Source organism: Budorcas taxicolor, chromosome 1, assembly GCF_023091745.1.
Source record: "Budorcas taxicolor isolate Tak-1 chromosome 1, Takin1.1, whole genome shotgun sequence".
Classification (NCBI taxonomy): Eukaryota; Metazoa; Chordata; class Mammalia; order Artiodactyla; family Bovidae; genus Budorcas; species Budorcas taxicolor.
This window is the reverse complement of record NC_068910.1, coordinates 9,189,746-9,216,957: the sequence shown is the minus strand read 5'-3', so window position 1 is coordinate 9,216,957 and position 27,212 is coordinate 9,189,746. Positions and strand designations below refer to the sequence as shown.

General features: G+C 50.3%; 3 protein-coding genes across 3 annotated transcripts; 1 reads left to right on the top strand and 2 right to left on the bottom strand.

Moving 5' to 3' along the window:
- The first annotated feature begins 782 nt into the window (after positions 1 to 782).
- On the top strand, positions 783 to 25,157 carry SHISA5 (shisa family member 5). Its single transcript, XM_052651035.1, has 6 exons — positions 783 to 913; positions 4,098 to 4,257; positions 17,602 to 17,652; positions 23,532 to 23,647; positions 23,792 to 23,968; positions 24,049 to 25,157. Exons 1-6 carry the CDS (start codon positions 856 to 858, stop codon positions 24,126 to 24,128), a joined length of 642 nt encoding a protein of 213 aa, XP_052506995.1. The 5' UTR covers positions 783 to 855; the 3' UTR covers positions 24,129 to 25,157.
- LOC128058431 (40S ribosomal protein S3a-like) lies at positions 12,087 to 12,928 on the bottom strand. The gene has a single exon (XM_052650929.1). The coding sequence runs from the start codon at positions 12,926 to 12,928 to the stop codon at positions 12,134 to 12,136; it is 795 nt and encodes a 264-aa protein (XP_052506889.1). The 3' UTR covers positions 12,087 to 12,133.
- Positions 25,158 to 25,296: 139 nt separating the features above from the next.
- On the bottom strand, positions 25,297 to 27,172 carry TREX1 (three prime repair exonuclease 1). Its single transcript, XM_052642680.1, has 2 exons — positions 26,602 to 27,172; positions 25,297 to 26,310 (listed from the first exon to the last, which is right to left on the bottom strand). Exon 2 carries the CDS (start codon positions 26,287 to 26,289, stop codon positions 25,342 to 25,344), a length of 948 nt encoding a protein of 315 aa, XP_052498640.1. The 5' UTR covers positions 26,290 to 26,310; positions 26,602 to 27,172; the 3' UTR covers positions 25,297 to 25,341.
- Positions 27,173 to 27,212: the final 40 nt, after the last annotated feature.

The following is a 27,212-nucleotide window of genomic DNA, read 5'->3' as shown; positions in this document are numbered from 1 at the left end:
GGACATGGGGAAGAGGTCTGTGCTGGGAAGTCTCCACAGGGTCCTGTTCCTTTCCATCCTAACCCACAGTGAGGGGGCAGTCAGCCGGGGCCCCACCTCAGGGTGCCCTGTGAGAGCCCAGTGCTCTGGCAGCCGGCAAGGATTTGGGCCAGCTGGCCCAACCCTGAGGCAGGTGGTGGCCTACAGTGTGTCTGGAAGCAGCTAGTTCTTTCCCTCAGGCTGAGCCAGCCCAGCCAGGCGTGCCCTGAGGCAGGCGGCGATCCTGCCTGGCGGCCGGGTGAGGAGAGACCTCCGGGATAGGGGTGTGACCCCTGGCGGCAGGGCGATGGAGTGTCCTCAGAGATGGGGTCCCCCGGAAGCCCCGGAACTAGGCTTTCAGACGGGAACCTGTGTCTCTTAGGCGCCTACTGTGTGCCGAGGTCTGCTCTGGGCGCGGTCTTGGCCCTGAGGACCCTGAGCTACCTGAGGACCGAGGATGCCCGGGCAGGTGGGGAACCGGAGGGTTTAGCCCGCAGCACCCAACGGGCGCTCAAGTGTTAGGAAGTGATCCCCGCGAAGACCCCTCTGCGGACCCCAGGGCGGGGGCGCGCAAGGGCCAGAGTCGAAGGCAACTTGGGTGGTCGCCTGCGCCCGGGAGCCTGTCTCCTGCGGGGCCGGCCCCGGACGCGTCCCAGGCCCCGAGGCTGGGAGGGGCGGCCGCTTCCCCTCCTCCCGTCCCTCCTCTCGCCCCCGGGCGGGGTTCCCGGAACGGCCGGGGCGGGGCGTGGAAGCCAGCGGCCGCGCGGGTCGCTGAGGTTTGCGGCCACAGCGGGGCCGTCTGTCGGTCCGCCCGTCCGTCCCCCTGCGCTCCCAGCCATGGCCGCGCCCCGCATCCTGCTGCTCTTGCTGTTGTTGCTCCCGGCGCCTGAGGGAGGTGAGTCTTGGCGGGTGGCGGGGAGTTCGTCCCGGGCAGGCAGGGGAGGCGGCCATGTCCGCGCCGTCCCTGGTTGCAAGCGCAGGCGGCGCCGTCCCCCGAGGGACCCCAACCGAGCCTCATAACCCCGAGGCAGTGTGCGGACCCCACGACTGGTCTGTCCTCCACCCCAGCCTCCCTCCCGTCTGCACTGACACTGCCCAGACCCCGGGCATCTGCCGTCATTGTTCTGCCCTGGCATGGTGGTGGTGGCTGCGGGGGAGGTCTGTCCTCAAGGGTCCCAAGGGCTTGCCTTCTCAGAGGCTGGGGTGGGATTTCCTGCCTGGCCTTAGCGAGGGGTGGTGGCCGCAGGGAGGCCTGGCCCCTGCATCTGAGGCCTTCCCTGGCCTCAGTTTATTGGCTGGGAGCCTCCCCCTTCTGCCTCCATTGCCCTGGCCGTCCTGGAGACCACTCAGGCTGGTCCCCAGGGTTGGATGAGACACTTAACTGTTGTAGGTTGATTGTAGACTGATGAATCCCAGATGGTGGAGGCCCGGCTGGGGAACTTTTAAAGGTAGGGAAGTAGAAGAGTGCCCTCCCCTTGCCCCACCCGTCTCCCTAGGAAGCTGAAGATCCTTCTGGGGTGGGTGTTTTTCTCCAAGGGAAGGACTTTGTTTCCTTGGGACTGAGAGGAATCTGGAGGGCTTGGGGTGGGAAGTTCCAGTGAGGACTGGAGACTCTGGTTCTGAGTGTCTGGGGTTCAGAAGAACATTTGTGTCGTGGACTTTTGGCTCAAACACTCAACCTGTCTGTGTCTTAGAAGCTTGGGCTGGGCTGTGGCCGAAAAGTCTGTAAAAGGAGGTAGGTCAGCTGAGCTACCCAGTAGGATGGGCTGTGCTGGCCTTATCTGTGGCCAGGTGGATGGCTGGCTGGGTTGCACCTGTTGGTGGGCCCACCCTCTGCCCTGCAGCTTTGCCCAGAGCCTACCACCTAGTTGACCCTTCTCAAGGAGGTCAGTCAATGCCTCTGTCTTTGGACCTTGCTCCACCAGTGGCCCCAGGGTGCTTGACACTGTTGGGATGGAAAGATTTCCTCTTCTTGCCCTATAGGTTCTTTGGCTGGTTTACTAATTATACTGACGTAAGACAAATGAACAGGAGAGAAAAACAAAGGTTTAAAGACATTCCAGGTATACCTCTGGAATGCATGAGCGATCCAAGGAAACTGAGTAACTTGCTCAAATGGTGGACTAGGTCTTCCCTGTAGCTCAAACGGTAAAGAATCTGCCTGCAATGCAGGAGACCCAGGTTCGATCCCTGGGTCGGGAAGATCCTCTGGAAAAGGGAATGGTAATCCACTCTGTATTCTTGCCTGGAGAATCCAGTGGACGGAGGAAGGAGCCTGGCGGGCTACAGTCCATGGGGTCACAAAGAGTGGGACATGACTAACACTACCACTACACTTCCGGTATGCATGGGAGACCCAAGGAACCAGTAACTTGCCTAAATGGTGCCTCACTTTGAATGCTGTCTTGAACTAAAGGCGAAAGAGTCACGATATTGGGAGTCATGAGGAAAAACCCAGTAAAGAAGGGGTAAAATTGTTACGCAGATTGAAATCTGTGCCTGCAGCCTTGATAGGTTTCTGGAGATATGGTCCTTACCCTCTTCCTAGTACGGCAGTGAAGTTGCTTCGTTTCTTTTGTGATCCCCATGAACTGCAGCCTGCCAGGTTCCTCTGTCCATGGGATTTCCCAGGCCAGAATACTGGAGTGGGTTGCCATTCCCTTCTCCAGAGGATCTTCCCTGCAATTGCAGGTGGATTCTTTACCACTGAGCCCACAAATGGAGATTTCCTTTATACTTGCAAATGTCTGTTACAAAAGGGTAACTCCTACTCAGTGTTCAGAGCTTCTCCTTTGTCTGCAATTTCTTAAAAATAAACTGCTGAAAATCCATCCTTAGCCCAAAGAGGAATGTTTGGGAGTGGCAAACACACTGACCAGGCTGGGTCTCCAGACGCTGCCCGCTGCCCTGGGGGTGAGGTCAGACAGGGTTCTTAGAGTCCTGGTGCTGTGCCAGGACTTTCTACCTCAGGGTTTATCGTCGGGATCATCCCCAGTCTACCACAGTTGTCTGCGCCTTGCTGGACTGGGTGTTCCATTTAGGGTCTGTCAGTGTGGCATCCAGGACTGTTCTCTCCTGCTGGTGGACACCAGATCTGTGCTGATGTAGCCCAAGGATGCTGGGAACATTTGGCTGTAGCAGCTTCCTGGAAGTCAGCAAACTGTGGTCTATTTCCACACCTGTCAGCCAGGTGTACTTAGATCCCAGCTCTGGCTAAGAGCCGTGTAATGGTTTTGGGGCTCCACATGGTGCTTGGCTACTGAGGGCACGGACGTTTCCTAGCCGCCTGCTGCAGGCCCAGCAGCAGTGCTGGGACACCACCTGGACACTTCTGTGGTGGGAGTGACTGTAGCCGATGGTGAACTGGTCAGGAGACGGCCTGCTATAAGGCTATGGTCTGTGAGCGCTGGCCCCTGGAGTCAGAGTTTTCAGCCGGGGCCGAGGCTGCCATGGCTGAGCGGTGGGGACAGGACGTGAGGATTAAGAACAGCTCAGTCCACTCTGTGCTTCCAGTGCAGGGGCATGGGTTCGAACCCTGGTCGGGGAAGTAAGATCCCACATGCCATGTGGCATGGCCAAAAAGAAGAAGAAAGAAAGAATGCGTCAGTCTAGTCCCCAGCTGTAGGGGGGACTGCTTTTTTGGGGTGTGACTGCTGGGCTTGGGTGGCTCCCATAGAAGGGGGCCTAGAGGAAGACTTCGATGGGTAAGTTGATTTGAAGGTGGAGGATGGGGTGACTTTTAAGGTCTTTTGTAGTCTGGATGCTGCTTTGTGGAGCCTGGGCTTGATCCCCTGGCTTGAGGCTGAGGAGTGGCCGAGTCAGACCCACATGTAGAAAGTTCACCATCCCATCTGGAGGGCAAGTGGACTGATGGGAGAGGGAGGGGGCCCAGGTGGGTGCCTCTGATGTGGCCTACGGGAGAGGGTGAGGCTGGTTGGGGCGGTGGCCAGAGGATGCTGTGGAGATGGCCCAGCTGGCTCTGGCCTGCTGGCCTTGCTGGGGAAGGGGCGGTGTGGGCTGGGACAGGGCTGAAGGCTGGCCCCGTGGCCGCCAGTGAACAGTGTTTTTATGTGTTCCAGCCCAGAGTCAGCGGTGTAGGACTTCCCCTGGGCGCAAAGTTGATGCTGATTTGGTCTGTCCTGATTTCTGCTGCGGCCACTGTTACAACCAGTACTGTTGCTCGGACGTGTCAAAGCAGGTTGTGTGGACGGACAAAGATTGCCAAGCCCCGGAGGCCAGGTGAGTGCACCTGAGGTCACAGGTGGGCGGTCTGCGCCTGTCCAGCCAGCCTGTCAGTCCTCTTGAGATGATGCTGGAGCACTCACTGGACTGCCCCGGACCTTCTGTTCCTGTGATCCCTTACGCCTCTCCCCCAGCCTCGAGTGCTGAGCAGGTTTCTCAGGGGTTGGTGGCCTCAGCCAGCCCTGTGGCTTACCCCTGGGTGGGGACCAGCGTGTCCTCAGGGTGGGCCCCTTGTGCGAGTGTATCCCACAGCGTGCATGCACCTGGTGGGGGTTGTATGTGATTTGTGCAGGACTCTGTGTATCCCACTGTGGGCCATACCTGTGTTTTCTTGCCATGGCCCATGGATTTACATTGCCTCTGGGGTTTAAACTGTTTTGTAGGCAGGAACCAAGGGGCTCCCATCTGTGTCTTCCTTTGCCATTCTTCGTGTTTCTGGTATTTGGCCCCAGAGGGTTGAGGTGGTCACGCTCCTCAGCTCATGGCAAGTGATCATCGTTGGTTTGGGCAAGTCCAAACCCCCATCGTCTTACACATCTTATTTAATCATCCATGACCATTGCATCCCCTTCGTATTCCATAGGCAACCGGTCAGTCTGTTGTGTTCTTTCATTTGTGTATGTTGCAAAGTTTATAGTCTGTGGGCAAAATGAACCCCCTTACTTTTTATTCTAAATATTCATTTATTTATTTTTGGCTGTGCTGGGTTTTCATTGCAGTGCACGGGCCTTTTTTTTAGCTGTGGTTAGTGGGGGCTACTCTCTAGGTGCAATGTGAGGGCTTCCCAGTCTGGTGGCTTCTCTTGTTGCAGAGCATGGGCTCTAGGGCACGGGGGCTTCAGTAGTTGGGATTCCTGGGCTCTAGAGCCAAGACCCAATAGTTGTGGTACACGGGCTTAGCTGCTCTGAGGCATAGGGGATCTTCCCAGACCAGAGATTGAACCTGTGTCCCCTGCATTGGCAGGTAAATTCTTATCCACTGCACCACCAGGGAAGAGGACTGCAAAATCTCTTCTGATAGCTTTAAAAAAACAGGAAGATTTATTCCATTGAAGTTTATGGTAATTATTGGATTTCTGGGATTGTATTCAATATTTACTATCTTATTTTGCGCTTTATATTTATCTCCTCTGTTCTAAATTTCTTTCTTTCTCACTTACTGTATTGCCTTTTTTTTTATTCCATTTTTTCTTCTACCGTTTACTTCTTTTACAATTTGTATGCTTTCATGTTTTTTTCTTGCCTTATCACACTGGTCAGAATCTCCAGTACAATGATGAAAAAAGTGAGAACAACAACAAAAAGTATTAAGAGACATCCTTGTCTTCTCAGCTTCAGGGAGAAAGCATTCACTATTGGGTATGCAAGCTGTGGTCTTTCCATACCTGCTCTTTATCAGGTGGAGGAAGTTCCTTTCTGTTCCTAGTTTCCTTGGAGTTTTAATCCTGAAGTAAGTTTGAATTTTGTTAAGTATTTTCCTGCATCTTTAGAGAAAATTAGATGATTTTTCTCTTTTTATTCTGTTAATATGGTAAATTACATTCATCTCATTCTTAAGAAATATTTTCTCTGAGCTGGATTTAAGTTGATGGTTTTTTCCTCTGGCTTCTATTATCTCTGTAGAGATACCAGTTCAATAGTCAGTTGTCCAGCATTTTTTAAAAAAAATCTTTTTTCTTCCCCTTTGACAGATTTGTAAGATTATTTTTGTTCTGGTTTTTGGTATTCTTCAGTTACACCATGATACGTTGAAGTATAGATTTATTTTTATGGGATTTTTTTTTTGATGGAGACCATTTTTTAAAAATCGTTATTGAATGTGTTACAGTATTATTGCTTTTATTTTATGCTTTGGTTTTTTGTGAGATCTTGCCTTCCCAACCAGGGATCTAACCTGCTCCCTCTGCACTGGAAGGCAAAGTCTTCACCACTGGACTGCTAGGGAAGTCCCTAGATTTCTTTTTATTTATGCTGTTGTGGATTTGGTGAGCTTCTTAAATCTGTGGTTTAGTGTCTTGCATTAGTTCTAGAAAATTCTCTGCTACTGTTCAATATTAGCCTTCCTTCTTTCCTTCTGGAACTCCGTTTAGACATGCTGCATCTTCACAGCTCGTCTGTCTCTTGCATAGTTTTGTCTCTGTATTGCATTCCAGATTGTATCTTCTAGCCTTTTAGTTTAATTCTTCATATATGTTTAATCTGCTATTAAGCTCATTCCTTGAGGTTGTTTTTTTATTCTGTTGTAACATAAAATTCACATGCAGAAAAGTACATTAAAATAAATGTACAGCTCAGTGATTTATCATAAAGCAAATATCTACATAACCACTATTCAGGTCCAGACAGCAGAAGTCCCCTTGAGCTCACTCTCAGTCACTGTCTCTCATCCCTCTAAGACAGTGTTGATTCTAGCTGTTATATAGCCTTGCTTTTCTTTAGAGTTATAATACCCAAATATGCATCTCTAAGTTCTACAGCTTAGTTAGTTTTTTTTTTTTAGTGTTTATTTTTATTTTATTTATTTGTCTGCATCAGGTCTTGGTTGGCTGGGTCTTAGTTGCACCATGAGGGATCTTTTTATGTGGCATGCAAACTCTTAGTTGTGGCATGTGGGATCTGGTTCCCTGACCAGGGATCAAACCCAGGCTTCCTGCGTTAGGAGCGTGGAGTCTTAGCTGCAGGACCACCAGGGAAGTCCCTATAGTATAGTTTTTATTGGGGTTGGAGGCAGTATATATCATGCATTCATAAAAGTACACAAATATAAAGCATACCGCTCAGTGAAGTATTGAAATTTAAACACATTCAACTCCACGAAACCACCACCTATCTGGGGCAAGAACTGACACATCATGGAATCTTGGAAACCCCCTCGGGTTACTTCCTAATCAGTATGCCCTCTGTTATCCCCAACCGTAACATTGAGCTGCTCTGTTACTCAACACACACAGACATCATACGTACGTGACATCATACATCTATTTCTTATCTGGTTTCTTTCACCATGTGAGTTTCATCCGTACTGTGGTGTCTGTTCATTTCCATTGGTGTATGTTAGGTTTTTATACCACAGTTGATCCCTTGTAATGTTGGTGGACATCCGGATTGTTTCTTTTTGGGGGAGGGGTATTGCAAATAGTGCAGCTCTGAGCATCTTTGTACATATCTTTTGGTGCACATGTATAGGCATTTCTGTTACTTTGTAAATGATTTTTATTTGTTCATTTTTTTCTTGGCTGTGCTGGGTCTTCCTTGCTGTGTGGACCCCTCCTCTAGTTGCAGTGGCGAGTGGGGGCTATTCTCCAGTTGCATTGCGAGGGCTTCTCATTGTGGTGGCTTCTCATCGCAGAGCACAGGCTCTAGGCATGTGGGCTGCAGTAGTTGCTGCACGTGGGCTTTGTAATTGTGGCTCCTGGGCTCTAGAGCACAGCCTGAGTAGTTGGGGCACACCAGCTTAGTTGCTCCTTGGCATGTGGGATCTTCCTAGACCAGGGATCAAACCTGTGTCTGCTTCGATTTGGCAGGTAAATTCTTTGCGACTGAGCCACCGCAGAAGCCCCTGTATGCTTTAAGTATGCATAGTAGTAGCTGTATAAGTCAGTACAGATCGTTTCATTTGTTAATACATCATTGACTAGAGACGTATCAATACATTTTTAGAAAATGGTACAATCACTATGTGAAGTGGTTGGAGCTTAAAATTGACCAAGGGTTTATTATATGACTTAGGACTGTTGTTACCATTCACATTTTGCTTTGTTTTTCTTCCAGCCTGTGTATATTATAAACACAAAGTTATTACTGTGAAATTTTCAGTGAAGAAGAATTTTTAGGTGAATTTTATAAAGATACTTTCTCTGATTGTCCAAGCAACATATACTGTAGTGTCTCAGAAAATGATAGTTCTCTCACTCTACAATGACAGGTTTGCTACAGATTGAGTATCCACATGTGTAGATGTCTCTAGGCTCTCTGTTACATTATGTTGACTATCCTTGGGCTAAAGCAGACTTATAATTACTGTGTCTTTATATTATGCTTTGATAGTCTTCAATATTGTCTTAGTTATTTTTAGTCTTTGGTATTTCCATGTAAATTTTAGAATCAGCTTCTCAAGAAAACCAGCTTAGATTGCATTGATTTATACTGTTTTTGTAGAATTGACTTTTTACTTGATTGAGTTTTCCAGTCCATCAGCATAGAATATCTGTCCATGTATTTAGGTTTTCTTTCGTTTATTCATTTTTTCTTTTTCTGTTTGGCAGCTCAGTGTGGCTTGTGGAATCATAGTTCCCAACCAGGGATTGAACCCAAGTCCTTAGCAGTGAAAGCATGGAGTCCTAACCCTGGGAATTCCTGGTTTCTGCTATTTTGATAGTGATACTAAGAACCCTCTTTTATAAAGCTCTGGGTGCCTTTTAAAAGAAATATCTTTCTTGTGGGAAAATATCTGGGAGTAGAAATCCTGAAGCACTGGATGCATGTGTTCAGTTTTGACAGATATGTCCAGCACTTGTTACCATTTACACTCCTACCAGCCAGATGAGAGCAGTCAGATTTGCTCCACACCCTTTCCAAACTGGGTATTGTAAATGTTTCTTTAAAAATTGATGTATAAGTACATAAATGCTTCATTTGAATCAAGTTTCAATAAATGTATACTTCTCATATTTAACACTTTAGTTAAGATACTGTTTAGTTGCTAAGTCATGTCTGTCTCTTTGCGACCCCATGGATAGTAGCCCATCAGGCTCCTCTGTCCGTAGGATTCTCCAGGCAAGAATACTGGAATAGGTTTCCATTTCCTTCTCCAGGAGATCTTCCCAGCCCAGGGATTGAACCTGCACTGGCGGGCAGATTCTTTACCACTGAGCCACCAGGGCACCAGGCAGTAAGATACAGATTATTGCTGATTCCTAGAAAGGTTCAATTTCTGTAGTTTTGCTGGCTGGGTAGTAATATCTGATTGTGTTGTTTTCTTTTAAGATTTCGGTTTTTTGGGACTTCCTGGTGGTCCAGTGGTTAAGAATCTGCCTTCCAATACAGGGGGTGTGGCCTTGATCCCTGGTTGGGGAACTAAGATCTCCCACGTTGCGGGGCAACTAAGCCTGTAGCAACTAAGTGTGCTACAACTAGGACCTGACATGGCCGTATAAATGAAAACTTTTTAAAAAAGATTTCAGTCTTTTGAAATTTATCGAGACTCATTTTATGGCTTAGCATATCCTGTACCTTGGTGAGTGTTTCCGATATAATTCTGCAGTTGTTAAGTGTACTCTTTGTAAGTGTCAGTTAGGTCAAGTTGTTGATAACAGTGTTTAGATCTTTTTTATCCTTATTCGTTTTTGTTATTCTTGTTTTGTTGATTACCAAGAGACTACAGATATGTTTATTCTTTTAGTTCTATCAGTATTTGCTTCATGAGGTCTAATACTTTGTTATTAGGTGCATACATATCTAGGATTGTTTCTATAATAAAATGAATTGCTCATTTTTTTAAAAATTTTTTTAAGTGCTCATTTTATTATGTCTGATACTCCCTTTATCTCTTGTAATACTATAAATCCCAAAGACAGTATTTTATTCCCTTTCTTTCTTTCTTAAATTTTATTTAGATTATAGTTGATTTACTAATGTTGTGTTAGTTGCAGATATTCAGCAAAGTTGATTCAGTTATACATATATACATTCTTTTCCAGATTCTTTACCCATATAGGGTATTACAGAATATTGAGTAGAGTTGCGTGTGCTGAACAGTAGGTCCTTGTTGGTTATCTATTTTATATGTAGTAATGTGTATGTTAATTTCAAGTTCCCGATTTGTTCTTCCCACCCTGATTTCCCCTTTGGTAACCATAAGTTTGTTTTTGAAATCTGTGAGTCTGTTTGTTTTGTATATAAGGTTCATTCAGGTTGTTTCCATGCCTTGATATTATAAATAGTCCTGCAGTGAGCATCGGGGTCCATGTATTTTTTCGAATTATGGTTTTTTCCCAGATATATGCCCAGGAGTGGGATTGCTGGATCACATAGTAGCTCTATTTTTAGTTTTTTAAGGAACCTCCATACTGTTCTCCATAGTGATTGTCCCAATTTACATTCCCATCGACAGTGTAGGAGGGCTTCCTTTTCGCCACACCCTCTCCAACATTTATTGTTGGTAGACTATGTTTTTGGCCATGGGGCATGTGAGATCTTACTTTCCTGACCAGAGATTGAACCTGTGCCCCTGCGGTGGAAATGCAGGGCCCTCACCCCTAGACCATCAAGAAAGTCCCCCAAATTATTAATTCCATCTTGTTTTCGGCCATACTACACAGCACATGGAACTTCCCTACCCAGGGATAGAACCCATGCCCTCTCCCGTGGAACCCTGCAGTCAACTCCTGGACCACCAGGGAAGTCGCTAGACCTTTCGATGATGCCCATTCTGACTGGCGTGAGGCGATCCCTTGTTGTAGTTTTGTTTTGCATGTCTCTATGATGTTGAACATCTTTTCATGTGCTTTTTGGCTATCTGTATGTCTTCTTTAGAGAAATATAGAATGTTTTTCATGGTCATCTAACAAAATTTTATACAGTTTTAAAGGTTACTTTCCATCATAGTTATTACAAAATATTGGCTATATTCCCCATGTCGCACAACACAACCTTGAGCCTACCTGACATCCAAGAGTTTGTACTCCCACGCTCCCACCCCTGTGGCGCCGCTCTCCCGCCTCCCCGCCGGTGCACTACTCTGTTCTTCCTATATGTGAGTCTGCTTCTCTTTTGCTGTAGTCTCGGCTTTGTTGTACTTTTAGATTCCGCATGTAAGCGATATCTTACAGGATTTGACTTTCTTTGACTTATTTAATTTACCGTAATGCTGTCCATCCATGGTACCGTAAATGGCAAAATTTCATTCTTTTATGGCTGAGATGGCGCCCCACTCCAGTGCTCTTGCCTGGAAAATCCCATGGACGGAGGAGCCTGGGGGGCTGCAGTCCCCGGGGTCGCGAAGAGTCGGACACGACTGAGCGACTTCCCTTTCACTTTTCCCTTTCATGCACTGGAGAAGGAAATGGCAACCCACTCCAGTGTTCTTGCCTGGAGAATCCCAGGGACGGGGGAGCCTGGTGGGCTGCCGTCTATGGGGTCGCACAGAGTCGGACACGACTGAAGCGACTTAGCAGCAGCAACATTCCATTGTGTACATGTATGTGTGCACACACACATGTGTACACACACCACATCTTCATCCATTCGTCTGTGGATGGACACTGGTTGCTTCTATACCTTAGCAATTGTAAATAATGCTGCTATGAACATTGGGGTGCGTGTATCTTTTTAAATTAGTGTTTTGGTTTTTTTTTTTCTCTTTTTTGATGTATACCCAAGAGTGAAATTGCTGGGTCATATGTTAGTTCTCTTTTCAGGGTTTTTGTTCGCTTGTTTTGGCTATGCCGAGTAGCATGCAAGATCTTAGTTCCCCAACCGGGGGTAGAACCCCAGCCCTTGGCAGTGAGAGCCCAGAGTCGTAGCCTCTAGACTGCCAGGGAATTCCCTATTTTTACTTTTGTGAGAAACCTCCATACTGTTTACCACAGTGGCTACACCAATTCACATTCCCAGCAATAGGGCCAAAGAGTTCCCTTTTCTCCATATCCTTGCCCGCATTTTTTATTTGTGTTCTTTTTGATGATAGCTGTCTGGATTGGTATGAGGCGATATGTCATTGTGGTTTTGATTTGCATTTCCCAAAGACAGTATTTTAATTGTCTTTTTTGCCTTTATCGGTATCTTTATTTTCTCTTCCTTTACGTTTATTTTATTTATTTATTTTTTTTACCACAAATAAGATCTTTTATTTGTCACCATTAAGAGTCTGCATTTTAAACCGATTCTTGGACTGGTGGCTCGTATCCATCAGCTCGTTCAACTTTAGCACCTGTTTCATCCCCAGTAGCTTTTCCAGAACTACTACCTTCACCATGTAGCTCCATGAGTTTTCCCAATTCAAATTTGGGCTTCTTCAGCATTTTTACTTTTCTAACGAAGACATCATGGAGTGGATAAATAGATTGGCAAGCCTTTTCTGTGTCTTTTCCAATGCTATCTGGAATCAGTTTATTGACCACCTCTTTCAAGTCGTTGGTCTGCACCTCTCGGGTCATGATCTCCATCATCTTCTTGCGGATCTGGCGCATCTGCTGGTGCTGGGCGTAAGAGGTCTTCCGAATCTGATTGTTGCGCTTTTTAGTAAAACCCACACAGAACAGACGAAGCAAGTAACCATCGGTAGTCTTGACGTTAACGTGAGCTTCAATCATGGTCTGCCATTTTTTGACCATGGAGCACATTTTGTCACGGGTAAGATCCATACAATGAAAGTTAGTCAGGCAGTTTTTGCCCTGAACATCCTCAGTAATTAGCTTGAATTTTCTAAATGCTACTTCATCATTCTGCAGATCAGCAAGACTCACTTCAAAAACACGACCTTTGAGGCCATCAGATGCAATTTTGGTTCCTTGAGTTCTCGTGACCAGTGTTTTCCCAATATTCCTTATATTGAACATAGCTGGTGCTTTCACATCATACCAATCTTTTTTAGAAAATGGGTCAACCACTTTCTTCTTGGCTCCCTTTTTGCCTCCTTTCGTAAGGCGCTTGTTCTTGCCAACCGCCATGGTGCTGCTCAGAGAGCCAAAAGGGCTTCCTTTACATTTAAGCTTCATCTGAGACATGTTCCTTCTACCTTTCATACAGGTAGACTGGTGTCAAATTTTCTTGGCTTTTGTTTGTTTGAAAATGTCTTTGTTTTACATTCCTTCTTAAAGGATATTTTTCCTGGTATGGATTAATAGGTTGGAAGGTATAAACTTTCAGCAGAGTTCAGCATTTTGAAGCTTTCGTTCCATGGTCTCCTAACGTCTGTTGTTTCTGTTGAGAAATCAGATAATGGTTTTATTATTGCTCCTTTGCCAGTGGCATGTCTTTTCTCTAATTTTCAAGTTTTTTCTCTTCATGTTTGGTTTTTACGTTTTACTGTAATGTACCTAGGTGTGTTTTTCTTTGAATTTTTGCTGCTTGGGGCTTAAGATATTTCTGAAATCTGGCTCTGCCAGTTTTAGAAAATTTGCAGCCATTATCTTTTTTTTTGTTTTATCATTTTTGCTAGGAGAAAAATAATTTTAATAGCATGCATACCTCTTTTTAAAGATTTCTTCTACTCCATTCTCACATTTCTTCCTCTGGGACTTTAATTACACATATGTAAGACCTTTTCTTTGAGAGTCCCTTGGACCGCAAGGAGATCCAACCAGTCCATTCTGAAGATCAGTCCTGGGTGTTCTTTGGAAGGAATGATGCTAAAGCTGAAACTCCAGTACTTTGGCCACCTCATGCGAAGAGCTGACTCATTGGAAAAGACTCTGATGCTGGGAGGGATTGGGGGCAGGAGGAGAAGGGGACGACAGAGGATGAGATGGCTGGATGGCATCACCGACTCGATGGACGTGACTCTGAGTGAACTCTGGGAGTTGGTGATAGACAGGGAGGCCTGGCGTGCTGCGATTCATGGGGTCGCAAAGAGTTGGAATTCATGGGGTCTCAAAGAGTCGGACACGACTGAGCGACTGAACTGAACTGAACTGAAGACCTTTTCTACAGCTGTCTTCCATATTTCACTCACTGTCTTCTGTATGTACATTTACTATCGTTTTGTGTCTCTAGGCTTTAGTGGATATATATTTGTTTGGGTTTGTCTTCTAGTTGATTGGTTATATTTTGAGCTGTCTAATAAGTTACGGATTTTTGCATGATTTTTTAGTTCTAGAATTTTTGTTTCATTTTTGTTCACAGTTCTCCTAAACTGCTGCTGCTTTTTCCCTTCGATCTCCTTGAACAAAGGTCACAGTCTGAGAACATCAGTGTTTGGAGCCCCTGTGGATGTTTCTGCTGTCAGCTGTTTCCTATTTTCTAATGTTCTTGTGTTCCTGGAAATCATCATCAGTTGTGTGCCAAACACTGTATTTGCAGAATGAATTATAGCCATTTGGAGCTCAGGACTTCCTCCAGGAAGGACTGATAACTGCTTTTGCCAGGGACACGAGCGCTCTACGGTCATCTTGGCCTGATTGCGGAAACTGAGACGAGTAGAAGCTGAGCTCCTTGCTGAGTTTCTCCTTGCTGTTCAGGACCTCAGTGGTTAAGGATCTTCCTGCCACTGATTCATGTCAATGTATGGCAAAAACTACCACAATATTATAAAGTGATTAGCCTCCAATTAAAATAAACAAACTAAAAAAAAAATAAAAACCCAAAGAAAGGCAGAATAGAATGAGTAAACATGTGAAACTTTGGGCTAGATACAGAATTTATATGAAACAGAGAAAAATCTTGATTTATGATCTAAAATATAAAACGATCTTAAAGGCATTTTAAATAAAATTTGAATTAATAATTAAATGAATTTAAACTGTAAGTATGTTAGACCTCAATAAAATAGTTTGGTTTTACAAACAAAAAAGAAAAAGGAGAATCTACCTGCCCCTGCAGGAGATGAGAGTGCAAGCCCAGGAAGATCCCCAGGAGTAGGAAATGCAACCCACACCAGTCTTCTTGCCTAGGGAATTGCCCTTCTGAAATAGGCTGGTGCCCCTAGGAGAAAGGGGGCTTTAGATGCCAGGCCCACCTCCATGGAAGTCTCTTCCTGCTCCGCCCCTGCCCCGCTTATCCCAACTTGGTATGCTTTACTCTGTTATTGCTGGCTAAAGCCTGCACACTGATTTTTTTTGAAAATATTTTTTCCTTAGCTTTACTTGTCCTTCAGATTTAGGATATAGTTATTCCTAATTCTCTTGAATTTTTCTGTTTGTTTCTCATTTTTTTTTTTTTTTTGAGAATTTTCAAATACATACAAAAGCAGAGAGAATAATAACCCCATATACTCCTTGCTTGCCCCCCTGGTTAGCAATACTCTGCTGCTAATGTTCCACCTACCTCCCACTACTTTTGTTTCCTGGGTCTTTTAAAACCAATCCCAGACATGAAAATGTCTCCTTAAATGTTAGTTTTTTCATCATACAAGTGAGTCCTTTATTATTATTATTTTTAAAATAATTGTTTATTTGACAGCATTGGGTGTAGTTCCATCATGGATGATCTTTTGTTGTGGTGTGTGGGCTCTGTAGCTGCTGTGTGTACTCAGGCTTAGTTGCCCACCACGGCATATGGGATCCTAGTTCCCCGCCCAGGGATCGAACCCATGTCCTATGCATTGCCAGGCAGATTCTTTTTTTTTTTTTTTTCCAGAAACTGATCCGTTTTCTTTATTTTCAGGTTTGCTTACATACTTTTTGTTATACATAGGGATGAATACAGAGTCACACGGGGTCAGCAGACCTGACCCTTGTCAAAATCAGGTGCTTCATATAGAAGTATACAAAGGTCTTAGGGGTTTTACATCATCTTCTGGCCATGAGGCCTGCTGACATTTTATGGCCCTTTCTGATAATGGTCAGTCAACCAGAAAACTTATTTTTTCCAGGGGTGATTTTTTCTTAAACTAGGCACCATCCTTCGAAGGTACCAGATAAAGTTGCATTCCTATAGAGTGAGAGTGCAGGGGGTTATAATCAAGAAAGGAATTTACTTAGCCTAAGGCTTAACATGATTAATATCAAAGGTTAATAATTATTTCTCTTATATGCTAGTTATATTCATTAATGTGTATAAGGGCAAGGAATATGGAGACTTAGCAGCAAATATTGGCCCAATAAATGAAAAACCTTCACCAGTATAATTTCTAACCAACCCACTATACTAATCATTTCTAACTTCTCAAAAGAATCTGTATTTAGAAAGTTTAAAGCATCTCATGCCTATCACGGTTGGGAGGCTGTAAACAATCACATGTGGCCAGACGAACCGGCTCAGGCAGGCTAGAGAACGTTCAGAGGAGTTTGTAAGTTGAAACACTCTTGACAGTTCAGTTCAGTTCAGTCGCTCAGTCCAGGCAGATTCTTAACCACTGAACCACCAGGGAAGTCCCAAGTGAGTCCTTTAAAAAGAAATATGATCATATATCTGGAATACACTTGGCACAATTACCGCAGTTTATTTAATAGCTTTTAATACTAGTCTTCAGTTGCCTTCACTTGTTTCCCAAACGCTTTTTTTTGCAGATGGTTTGTTCAGGTCAAAGTTACTATTATTTTTTGAGGGGATGGGATGCTGCGTCACACAGCTTGCAGGATCTTGGTTCCTCTACTAAGGATTGAACCTCGGGCCACAGCAGTGGAAATGCCAAGTCCTAACCACTGGACCTCCAGGGAACTTCCAGTTACTACTTTTTTAAAAAGCTCTGTTGTACTTATAGTTATTTACCTCTTTTCATTCTGTATTTTTGTCTTGCATCTTTTCTCCTTTTCTTCATTAGTCTGGCCAGAGGCCCACCAACTTTGGTTCTGTTCATCTTCTCTGTTATTTTCTGTGGCTACTATTCTCTTTGATTTTTGCACTTATCTTTATTAATTCCTTCCTTATTTGGGGAGTTTATTCTATTACATTTTTCCTATCTTCTTTAGTTTCCTACCATATCACTATCAAAGCTATACATTTCCTTCTAAGAATTCTTTAGCTGTGTTTCACCAGTTTTGACCAGTGGTGTTTTTATTTTCATCTGGTTTTACAGATTTCTCAATATTCTCTATGATTTCTTATTTAAGCTACAGCTCTTCTATTGTAATATGTTGGTTCCTCAAGGTATGAGAGTTTTTGTTTTTAGCATTTTGTTTTTAACTTTATCATGTGGGTCTTTTGTTACTGATTTATAACTTCATCCCATTGTAGTTGGAGAAAATAATTTGTATGATAGCTGTCTTCTCAGATCTCTTGAGACTGGTTTTGTGGCCCCATATGTGTTAGTGTTTAGTTACTCAGTTGTGTCCGAGTCTTTGCGACCCCATGGACTGTAGCCAAGCAGGCTCCTCTGTCCATGGGCATTCTCCAGGCAAGAATACTGGAGTGGGTTGCCATTTCCTTCTCCAGGGGATATCTTCCCAACCCAGGGATTGAACCCAGGTCTCCTGGATTACAGGGTGGATTCTTTACTGTCTGAGCCACCTGGGTGGTCTCTCCGAGAGAATGTCCCGTCTGAGCTTTAGAAGGATGTGTGGCTTTGTAGCCTGAAATCCTGGTATGTGTGATATCTGTCCTCTGGAGGCCACCAGGGCCCCACCTTTCTGGCCCATTATGTGGTTGGCTTTTATGCATGTTCTGTGCATGTGCTAAGGTTGTGTTTGTTCCTGGTATGCTGGGTGGGGTGCAGGTGGTTAATTGTGAGATTTCCTCTTTGCAGTGTCCACACTGAAGCGTTCACCTCCATCTACGACGACGACCCCATGTCCAAGTACGTAACCTGCAGGCTCGGTACATCGTCCCAGCAGAGGTGACGGGGGGCTCAAGAGGGCTGCGGGGACTGCGGGGGCACAGAGTCCTTGGGGTATGGCCCCGGAGAAGCTGTCGCATGTCTGAGCTCCAGGAGCTTTGATTCTTGTGTTGGGAAGTTTTCTTCATCATTGTGCTGGGGATTGGGCTGACTGGTTGACAACCGAAACGCTGAGGGTGGAGGTTCACATTGACCTTGGTGATGGTGTGGGTTGTAGGTGTAGGTGATGGGAAGGGGGTGACCGTGATCGGGGCGATAGTGGCAAAAGGTGATAGTGATCAGGTGGTGGCGCAGGGAAGAGGTGTTGGCTACAAGGCTGAGTGTGCGGCGATGGCACAGTGATGGTGGGCATAGAGTGATGATGATGATGGTGGCCGTCTGGTACTGGGGCAGGCCTGCGTGTTCGTGTTGATGGTGGAGAGGTTGATGGTACTGGGTGCTATGGTGGCGTGTAGAAGGGTGACAGGCAGATGTATGATTGTAGGCCGTGAAGTGGCGAAGGGGGACAGTGGCAGGGAGGGGCTGGCATAACGGTGGCAGGGGTGGTGGTGAGGGGGCATAGTGATGGGGGACACAGGTGTGGTAAAGGTGCTGCGATAACGGATAGTGCAATGTCATCTCACGGTCTGACATCCAGCCAGTGTGGGCCTCTTCCTGGGGAACACCAGAGAGGGCTCGGGGCAGTGCTGGGGTCTGAATGGCGTTTCCCAATGAAGACCACCACTTCCTGGAGGACGACAGGAACGGGTGGGGCGGGTGTGGCAGGCTGTGTGGGAGGCAGCGTGGTTTCCTGGTCTGGCCAGAGGGAGGCTGGGCTAGTGGGAAGTGGCTGAGGGAGGGGCCAGGGTGGGGTGCCCTGCTCTCTGCCCTGCTCGAGGATCCAGGTCAGAGAACGAATGGGGTTCACATGAAGGGCTTGGGTTTGGGTGGGATCGAGTGTGTTGAGGGTCAGTGACATTTGAAGAATGGCTGTAGGAGGTGCTGAGAGAGAGGGTTCAGAGAAGGGCAGGAAAGAGTAAGGTGGCCTGGTTGGTGAATGAGCACTGGGCACTGTGTGAGAAACGTGGATTCCACATCGCAGAACAAGATCCCCCGGGAGCAGAGGAGATGTGGGTTCCTGGGGGAAGCTCGAGGGCACCCTCCCTGCCTTTCTCGAGGTGCGTGAGCCTGCAGCCTCCCCACTGGGCCATCTTGCCTGTCCGCTGGGAGGATCCTTCTCCCCTCTCTGGGCCTTCTCCCCATCCTGCCCCACCTCTCCTCTGCTTCTGAGCGGAGCCCCAGCATGGCATCCAGCGCCTGCCTTACAGGGTTGAGGCTCCAGGAGGAGGTACTGGGAGGGGCCATGTCTCCTTCGGGTGCCCCCTTGACCACCCATCAGGGGCCACCCTCTCGGGTGAGCACTTGTGTGCCGCCTCCTCGGCCGGGGGCACCGTTGATTGTCCACTGGCACGGTGGTTCCTTGGGGGTCTCCAGCCCTGTTTGGAAGCTTCTGCGAATGCTCCGCAGCAGGAGGACCCGATGTGCTGAGGGGTTCTGGACCAACCCCACCCTCTCCCCACCTCTGCCCCCTCCTTCTTCATTCTGGGTCCGCCCCCACCCCGGCTCTTCCTCTGGGCAACTCCCTGGGTTCCCCAAGAACAAGGCAGCAGGCCGGAGCACAGCAGTGCAGTTGGGACTCCATCTGCCTTCAGAACCTAGGCTCTCTCTGTGCTCCCCACAGAGTGGGCATGTCATCGGTGGGTCTTCCTGCCACTTTAATAGGTGACTCCTGTCCTGCCCTGCTGATGCTCAGTGGCTGGTCCATGTAGTCCCCCCCGACCCCTGAGCTTTCTTGGTTCCCCATCACGGTCCTTTTGGGTCCTGATGTCATTGTCCCTTCCCAGCTCCTTTCACTCACAGGATCATCCAGCAGGAATGGTGTGTTTTGAAGCACCTGAGTGGTGGAAGCTCTGGCTGTGGGCCCCAGGCTGGTCACTGCTGACCCTCCATGCTGGCTCTGCCGTGAGAATACACTAGGAAGGCAGGGAGGTCTGGTAGCTGAGGCATGGGCATGGCCAGCCTGTGTTAGTTCTTGGCCCTCACAGCACCCTTCCCTCAGTTCTTATACCCACTGGGTCACGGCCACATGCTGCCTGGCCAGTGTGGTGGTGGGAATGCTGGTGTCCAGCTCGAGATGGCCCTTTCACTGCTGGGACAGTGGGGGTCTTTGGGCTCCTAGAGACCTTCCCGTTCAGCCCTGCTGCAAGCTCCTTGCCTGGGCTCTTGCTCCCCTGGCCTTTTGTCTCTTCCTTCCTAGGCCGACTCTCGCCTTCTGAACTTGACCTTTGGGCTCCTTGACCTCTGGGGGGTAGTTAGCCTCAGCCTTCGGAGGTGTGATTCTGTTCGTATGGTGGCTTTGTTGGGGCCATGGATCCCTGCCCCACTGTGTAGTCACCCCTCATATATTGCTGTTCCTCGGGGCATCAGGCCTTGCTGTCCCACCTGGGATCCCTGAGTGACTTGATTCACTTGTCAGATACTTCCTGAGCACCCGCTGTCTTGGCCAGGCATTGGAGACAGTGATGGTTCAGGGCTGGTTGCAGTCTGTGCCTCTGTGAATCCATAGGCTGGAGGCAAGATGCACGGTAATCCAGTGTTCACACAATCCAAAGGAGTGTGTGTTGATAAACTGAAGTAGCCAGGCAATTGATTCTGTAAGAGCATTTATCAAGGAGTCTGACGTTTTCTGCATGATCAGGGGCGGTGTCCTACAGGCAGTGAAGTTGTGATCTGAGAACTGAAAAGTGACCAAGAATGAATTGTATAGGGATGGGAGGAAAAGAGCCGGTGGGGTGGTTTTGTAGGAAGAACTGCCTGTATGAAGGCCCTGAGGGAAGACGGAGCAGACAGTGCTTCCAGAAGCTAACAGGAGGACTTCCCGGTGGCCTTGTGGTAAAGACTGTGCGTCCACTGCAGGAGGCACAGGTTCAATCCCTCGTCGAGGAACTAAGATCCCACATGCTACATGGCACAGCCAAACAGAAAAAGCTGAAAGGAGGGTGATGTGGCTGGATCATACAGGAGGGAGGGTAGGAGTCCCCCCAGCCACACAGGGAGTTTTATTTTATTTAGACTTAAAAAAAATGAATTTTATTTATTTATGGCTGTGCCTGGTCTTCGCCGATGCTCGGGCTTTTCTCTAGTGGTGGGAAACGGGCTGTCCTCTAGCTGTGGGCGTGGGATCCTCACTGCAGTGACTTCTGTTGTGGAGCGCGGGCCCTGGGGCACATGGGCTTCGGTAGTGCCTCCCGGGCCCTAGAGCACAGGCTCAGTAGTTGTGGTGCCCGGGCCTAGTTGCTCCGTGGCATGTGGGGTCTTCCTGGATCAGGGGTCCAACCTGTGTCTCCTGCATCAGCAGGCAGATTCTTAACCACTGAGCCACCAGGAAAGCCCTTTATTTAGACTTTTAATAGAAGATGGACATTTGCTTTGTGGTGTTACTCTCTGATGAGACAAATGCTAGATTTTTTTCCCTCTCTTATCACACTATTAGTTATTAGTGTTACTCACTCAGTCATATCTGACACTTTGTGACCCCGTGGACTGTAGCCTACCAGGCTCCTCTGTCCATGGGATTCTCCAGGCAAGAAAACTGGAGTGGGTTGCCATACCCTCCTCCAGGGGATCTTCCTCACGCAGGGATTGAACCCGGGTCTCCTGCATTGCAGGCAGATTCTTTACCATCTGATTCACCAGGGAAGTCCATTATATCTCCACACAAAGAGAGAAGTACAGATACATACACATTACACAGAGTTTACAAAGAAACTATAAAGCAAATTCCTGCATGATCCCAGGAGCTCCAGGAGCCATGCTAGTCTCTTGAGGAGGAGCAACAAGATCAGACGTGCCAGGCTGGCCACGGGGACTTGGGTGGGTTCAGATTTGAGACCGGCAGCATGCACTGGTGGCAGAAGAGGAGCTGAGGGGAGTGGCCGGCGGGCCCTGGGTCTGCGGGTGGGCTCAGATGGCTGAAGTGCCCACTGAGTGGACGGCTGGAACGGGGCTGGCGGGCTCAGCCAGGCAGAGCAGGAGTGTGGTTGGGGACCCCTTGGACAGTGGGGAGGGGAGGCAACTCCGGGAGCTTTTCCCTCCCCCATCCTGGCCCCAGTCTGGAGCGCAGCTGGGGCATCCACCGCAGTGTGTCTTTAAGAGGCTCTGTCCTTCCTGCTTCTGACGTCAGGGCTAGGGAGGGCCCAGGAGATTCGCTTTACTTTTCCTGGAAAGGGGAGGAGATTGAAACTGAGTGGCCTGGGGATGGAATGGGGAAGCCCCTGGGCGCGAGAGGCCCTTGAATGAAGGCAGAGACTAACATGGGGTGAGCCTGGGTGCCGGTACTGTGCTGTGTGTCAGATAGAGACGGAAGAGAGGAAGGGAGTGGGAGAGAGAGATTAGAGATTGGTGGGGGCCCTGCAGTCATGTGTCATTCATTGCGCGCGCTTGTGTGTGCGTGTGTGCGTGTGTGTGTGGATGTGTGCACACACGGGTCTGTGTCTGCATCCTTGGTCAGCAGAGGGCCTGGGAGGAGCTTGCGGGTGAACGGCAGCTACAGGCTCCTCTGCTTAGGCAGGCGGCACCGGCTGACTCCCACTGTTCTGACTTGGGGCCTTGGTCTGGGCCGCACAGTGGCCAGTGGCTCCTGTTTTATGAATGCAATTGGGTATTTTGAGTCTGGGGCGGGAGGGTCTGTCCTTAGTCCGTCCCAGAGCTGTGACGTCAGCTGGCCTATGAGATGGAAGACCCTCCACTCAGGGCGGGGAAGCGGGGGCACCGTCCCCTCGACCTTCCTCCAGGCCTCAAGGGAGCCTACAGCTCACAGCTCACCAAGCCCCTTCCATGTTTTAATGGAACAGCTGGTTGGTGCAGTTCCCTTTTACTGGAAGGAATACTGCTTGGCCTCTGGGAACGGGAGAACAGCAGGGGGCTGCGGCTGCCCTTGAGAGTCGGCTTTGGTGGATTTCCCGCCCAGGGCCAGCCTTCTCAGGTGGCGGAGTCTCCACTCAGGCCTGGGCCTTGCTGAGGGGCCCGCGTAGGCAGGGAGGCCTCCTCTCGCCTGGCTCTTGGTTGACCCACCTGCCTGCCCCTCGGGTTGGAGTGAGGGTGTATGAGGACATCTGGCATGATGTTTGGCACCCCGCAGGCTCCCCGTCACTCCAGGGGCCTGCAGCCATACCACTCCCTGCCGTCCTGGCCACACTGGTCTCCCCGCTCCTGGAAACTTCTCCCTGTGATTCATTACCTGTGCTTCCTGAGTCATTTTCCCTTCAACCCTTGCCTCCTGTAATGGTCTGTGGGCTCCCAGAGGCCCTGAGTTGGTCTTTCTCACCCACGTCTGAGATTTGGATTCAAGCCACCCTAGGCCTGGCTGGTGGTGGGTACTGGGTGTGCGTGTGCTGCTGGCTCAGTGGAGGCGGACAAGACATGAGTATGGGGGAGGACACCTGAAGAGCTGTCTCCCAAGCTCCTAAGGGGCATCCCGGGTGCAGCCAAGGTCAACCCCATACTTGAGGAAACACTTGAGGGTGAAACAGGGTCCAGCTCCACACCCCAGAAGTGCGTTTATCTGTGTTGCCCATTCTCCTCCAGCTAGAGAGGTGCCATCTGGGAGTGGGTGTGGTGTGGACTACCGGTCCTGGGTGGGGGCGGGAGGCCCTGGATCTTGACTGGCTTTATTTAGGTTCTTTTTTTTGGCCGTGTGCGGCATGGGGGATCTTTGTTCCCTGACTGGGGATCGAACCCATGGCGCCGGCAGTGGAGGTGTGGGGTCTCGGCCACTGGAGCACTGACTGGCTTTCTGCCAGGTTCGGCACAGTGCTCGCCATCGGGGTGACCCTCTTTGTGATTGGCGTGGTCACTGTTATCATCTGCTGCACCTGCTCCTGCTGCTGTTTGTACAAGATGTGCCGGCGCCCACGACGTGAGCATCCCCCCCTGCCCCACGGTGACCCCTCGGGGGCAGCACAGACCCGGGTGGTGTGGTGGGCTCGCCAGGGCCCTGGCTGGCCTGAGCTGGAGGGCGGGGTGGCCAGCCTGGCGCTCCTGACCGGGGCTCTCTTTGCAGCGGTTGTGACCACCACCATGGCCACCACGGTGACCCACACCCCTTACTTGCAACCGCCCAGCTACCCTGGACCAACGTACCAGGGCTACCACTCCGTGGTCCCCCAGCCGGGGCTGCCAACAGCACCCTACCCGACCCAGCCCATGGGCCCCCCCGCCTACCACGAGACGATGGCGGGTGAGTACGCCTGCCGACTCCGCCATGCCTGACCCCCTGCAGCCACGACCACAGCTAACTGGTATCCTCTCTGTTTTCAGGAGATGCAGCCCTGCCCTACCCTGCCAGCCAGCCTCCTTATAATCCGGCCTACATGGAGCCCCCAAAGATAGTCTCCTGAGCACTCCCTGGTGTCTCTGGCTACCAGCTGATCTGTCCTGCGTGTGTGACTGGGTGTGCGGGTGCGGGCCTCTCTCCCCGGGCATGGTGTGTGTGATGGCAATGAGGGGTGCGCGAAGCAGCCCATGGCAGAGTTGCCGGGACCATGTTGTGCTCCCCTCCTCACCTGAGATTATGCTTCCTGGAACCCCACAGAACGGTTCTTTTCCAGCCACCCCAGCGAGACCTGGGGCTGGAGCAGGGATGCTTGTCGTACTAGGACAGCTCAGCTTTTGTGTGGGCAGGATGCACCCGTCTTCCGGTTTCTGTGGCATGGCTAGCCGTCTCTGAAGCACTAGAGCCACGGTGCGGGCGAGCGGGTGAGGCTGAAGACTGCAGGTGGGTCTCGATCTTTCCTGTGGCTCCCGCAGCCGGGGCCTTGCCCCGTGGAGGGTGGGTGGCCTGGTTATCTGAGCGCCTCAGGCGGAGCCCCACCCTTCCTGAAAACTATCTTTCTGGACCCTTCTTGCACCCTTCCTGGGACCACCTGGAGGCCCACACTTACCCACGGTTCTGGTTGCCCCGGTTGGCCCTGGCGCCTTTCACAGGTGGACAGGGCAGCCTATGACCACTTGTCCACTCAGGTGTCCCCCCTGCAGTGTTTTTATTTTACTGTTCGCTAACTATTTTAGCTGTGTTCTGTTTCAAAATGTGTGTAATGGTTGCTGTGAGGCTGAAACCGTTGGGTCCTAGACGGAGACTTCCCCGAGAGGAGAGGGACTCTGAGTCCCTGCTTCCCCATCACCAGCCTCACAGGCTACCCGGCTGCTGGACCCCAGGCCTAGGTGTGTCCTGGCAGCGGGGACACCTGGGTCAAGGTGTCGTCTGGACCAAAGGTGGAGGGGACCCTGAGGGGGCTCCTGTGACCTAGACACATACCTCGGTGTTCCCCACCCCTCTGTCCGTGTCTTACCATGTCGTAGGTCGGGACCTCTTAATGTGTTTGGAGTCTTGGGTCTGCACCCTTGTTTGTAATAAATGCAGATATTTCGAGCTGTTGCTTCCTTTCATTGTAGCCCTGGCTGCTGGGATTGGGGGCAAAGACTCATTTTCTGTGCCCCTGGCCCCAGGTCTCTGAGTGTGGGCAGGAAGCTGTAAGGCCACCACGGCAGGTAGAGGTGAGTGATCGCTCAGTGCTGTGGGGGTTTTTTATTAGTCAGACTTCCCTTGCTGGCCTATTGCCCGGGCATGGCCAGGGACAGCCCGTACAGCATGGCTACCGCCAAAGTCAGGAAGGCCAGCAGGCCCAGGGGGGCCAGCAGCCCCTCCCCGGGTGGGGCTCCAGGGCGCTTCACTGGGGGAGGGGCTGGCTTGGGGCTCCTGTCTCCGCGAAGCTTGGGGCCGGTGTCACTGGCTCTGGCCAGGGGCACAGTGGCTGTGACAGCAGATGGCCTCAGGTTGGTTCCAGTAGAGGTTGTGACCACGTACATTGGCTTGACGGTGCTGAAGGGCTTGGCATGAGCATCCACCCACCGTAGCAGGGCCCGCGGCCTCCACTGACAGACACTTAGCAGGGCGAGCACGTCCCCCTCGGCGGTATGCGAGTCTGGCGGGGCCTGCCCATATAGGCGTGTGTAGACGCTGCCCAGGCTGTAGCTCTTCCTTGGGCCGTGCTCCGAGGAGCTGCCAGCCGGCTCCAGAGCCTTCAGAGCAGCGATGCTGTCCACACAGAAGGCGTCGTCCAAAGCACTGGCCAGGCCCAGCAGCGCCAGCTCGGCCCGGAGCAGGGGGAAGTCGTAGCGGTCACCATTGTGGGCCACGAGGCACCAAGGCTGCGGCTGGCGCTGTAGGAAGGTGCGGATCAGGTTGACCAGGTCGGCGTCAAAGACCCGACGCCCATGTGCAGCCAGCACGGCAGTGCTCAGGCCCGTGATCTCGCTGGCCACAGGGCTGCATGCCTTCCCTGGAGCCACACAAAGGGAGAGCTTGTCTAGCACCCGGGGTGGCGGGGGTGCCGTTGGCGGAGGCCCCTGAGGGGTGGAAAGGCCCTCCAGGGCATATCTGTGGATGGCCAGCAGGCACAGCTCGGTGATCTTGGGCTGGGAGAAGGGCAGGCCGGTGGCCTCCAAATCCAGGAAGATGAGGGTCTGCACAGGCCCCGGGGGCAGGGCCCGCGAGCCCATGGTGGGTGTCTGCCGCTGAGCCTGGGGAGGAGCAAGGGGTCGGGGTGGGAAAGTGAGTGCCCGCTGACGGGTGGTAAGGCTGGTGGAGTGGGAGCACCTCAGGCCTTCCCTGCCCCATTAGATCCTGTTGCTGAGCTCCAGCACCCACTATCAGGCAGGAAGACAGAGAAGGTAGGGTGGCTTCTTTAGTGGGACCTGCTCACTCGGCTGTCCAGGGGAAGGCTCAGCTCCTCCCCTGGGGCCCTCTTAGTGTGTGTTGGGGCACCCACGGCGCTCCCACCCTGCCTCATCCCCTTGGGGGTTCTCACTTACCGAGGAGCCAGCAGGCAGCAATGACTCAGGGTGCACACTCTCTGGCTGGTTCTCGCTGCCGGCAGCAGCAGTGGCGGGAAGTGAAACTTGGCCTGAGCCCGCCCAAGGGCTGGTGTGAGCACGGCCCGCCCCGCTTGTCAGCTGGCCTGGGCCATCCCTCCTAATAGCACCCGTCCTTCCCCAGGCACCCGCAGGGCTGCCCCAAAGGCCTCAGATCTCTGGCTGTGGGCCCGCTGGCTAGCATGGTGCACCAGGGCCCTCACACGCTCACGGTGGGAGGACCAGGCTATGGGGGGAGGCTGGCTCCATGACTTGGCCTGCCGGGAGCCGCCTTGCCATGGCCATGTTACATCCAGTCCGTGGCCTCACTTTCCCAGGCCTCCCTGGTTTAGGCCTGGGCTGAGGGCTGCCTCCACCCCTGCGTACAATGGTTTCTTCCGGTGGCCTCAGGAGAGAGGGATGACTCAGGGCAAATCCACAAGGGCAGGACTCCTTCCCCAGGGCAGATTCATCCCCGTGGGGCTGGGGCTCCGCTCTGCTCTGCTCCTCCGGCTCTGCTCTGCCCCTCCCGCTCTGCCCACACGGAGCAAACTCAGGAAACAGAAAGCTGG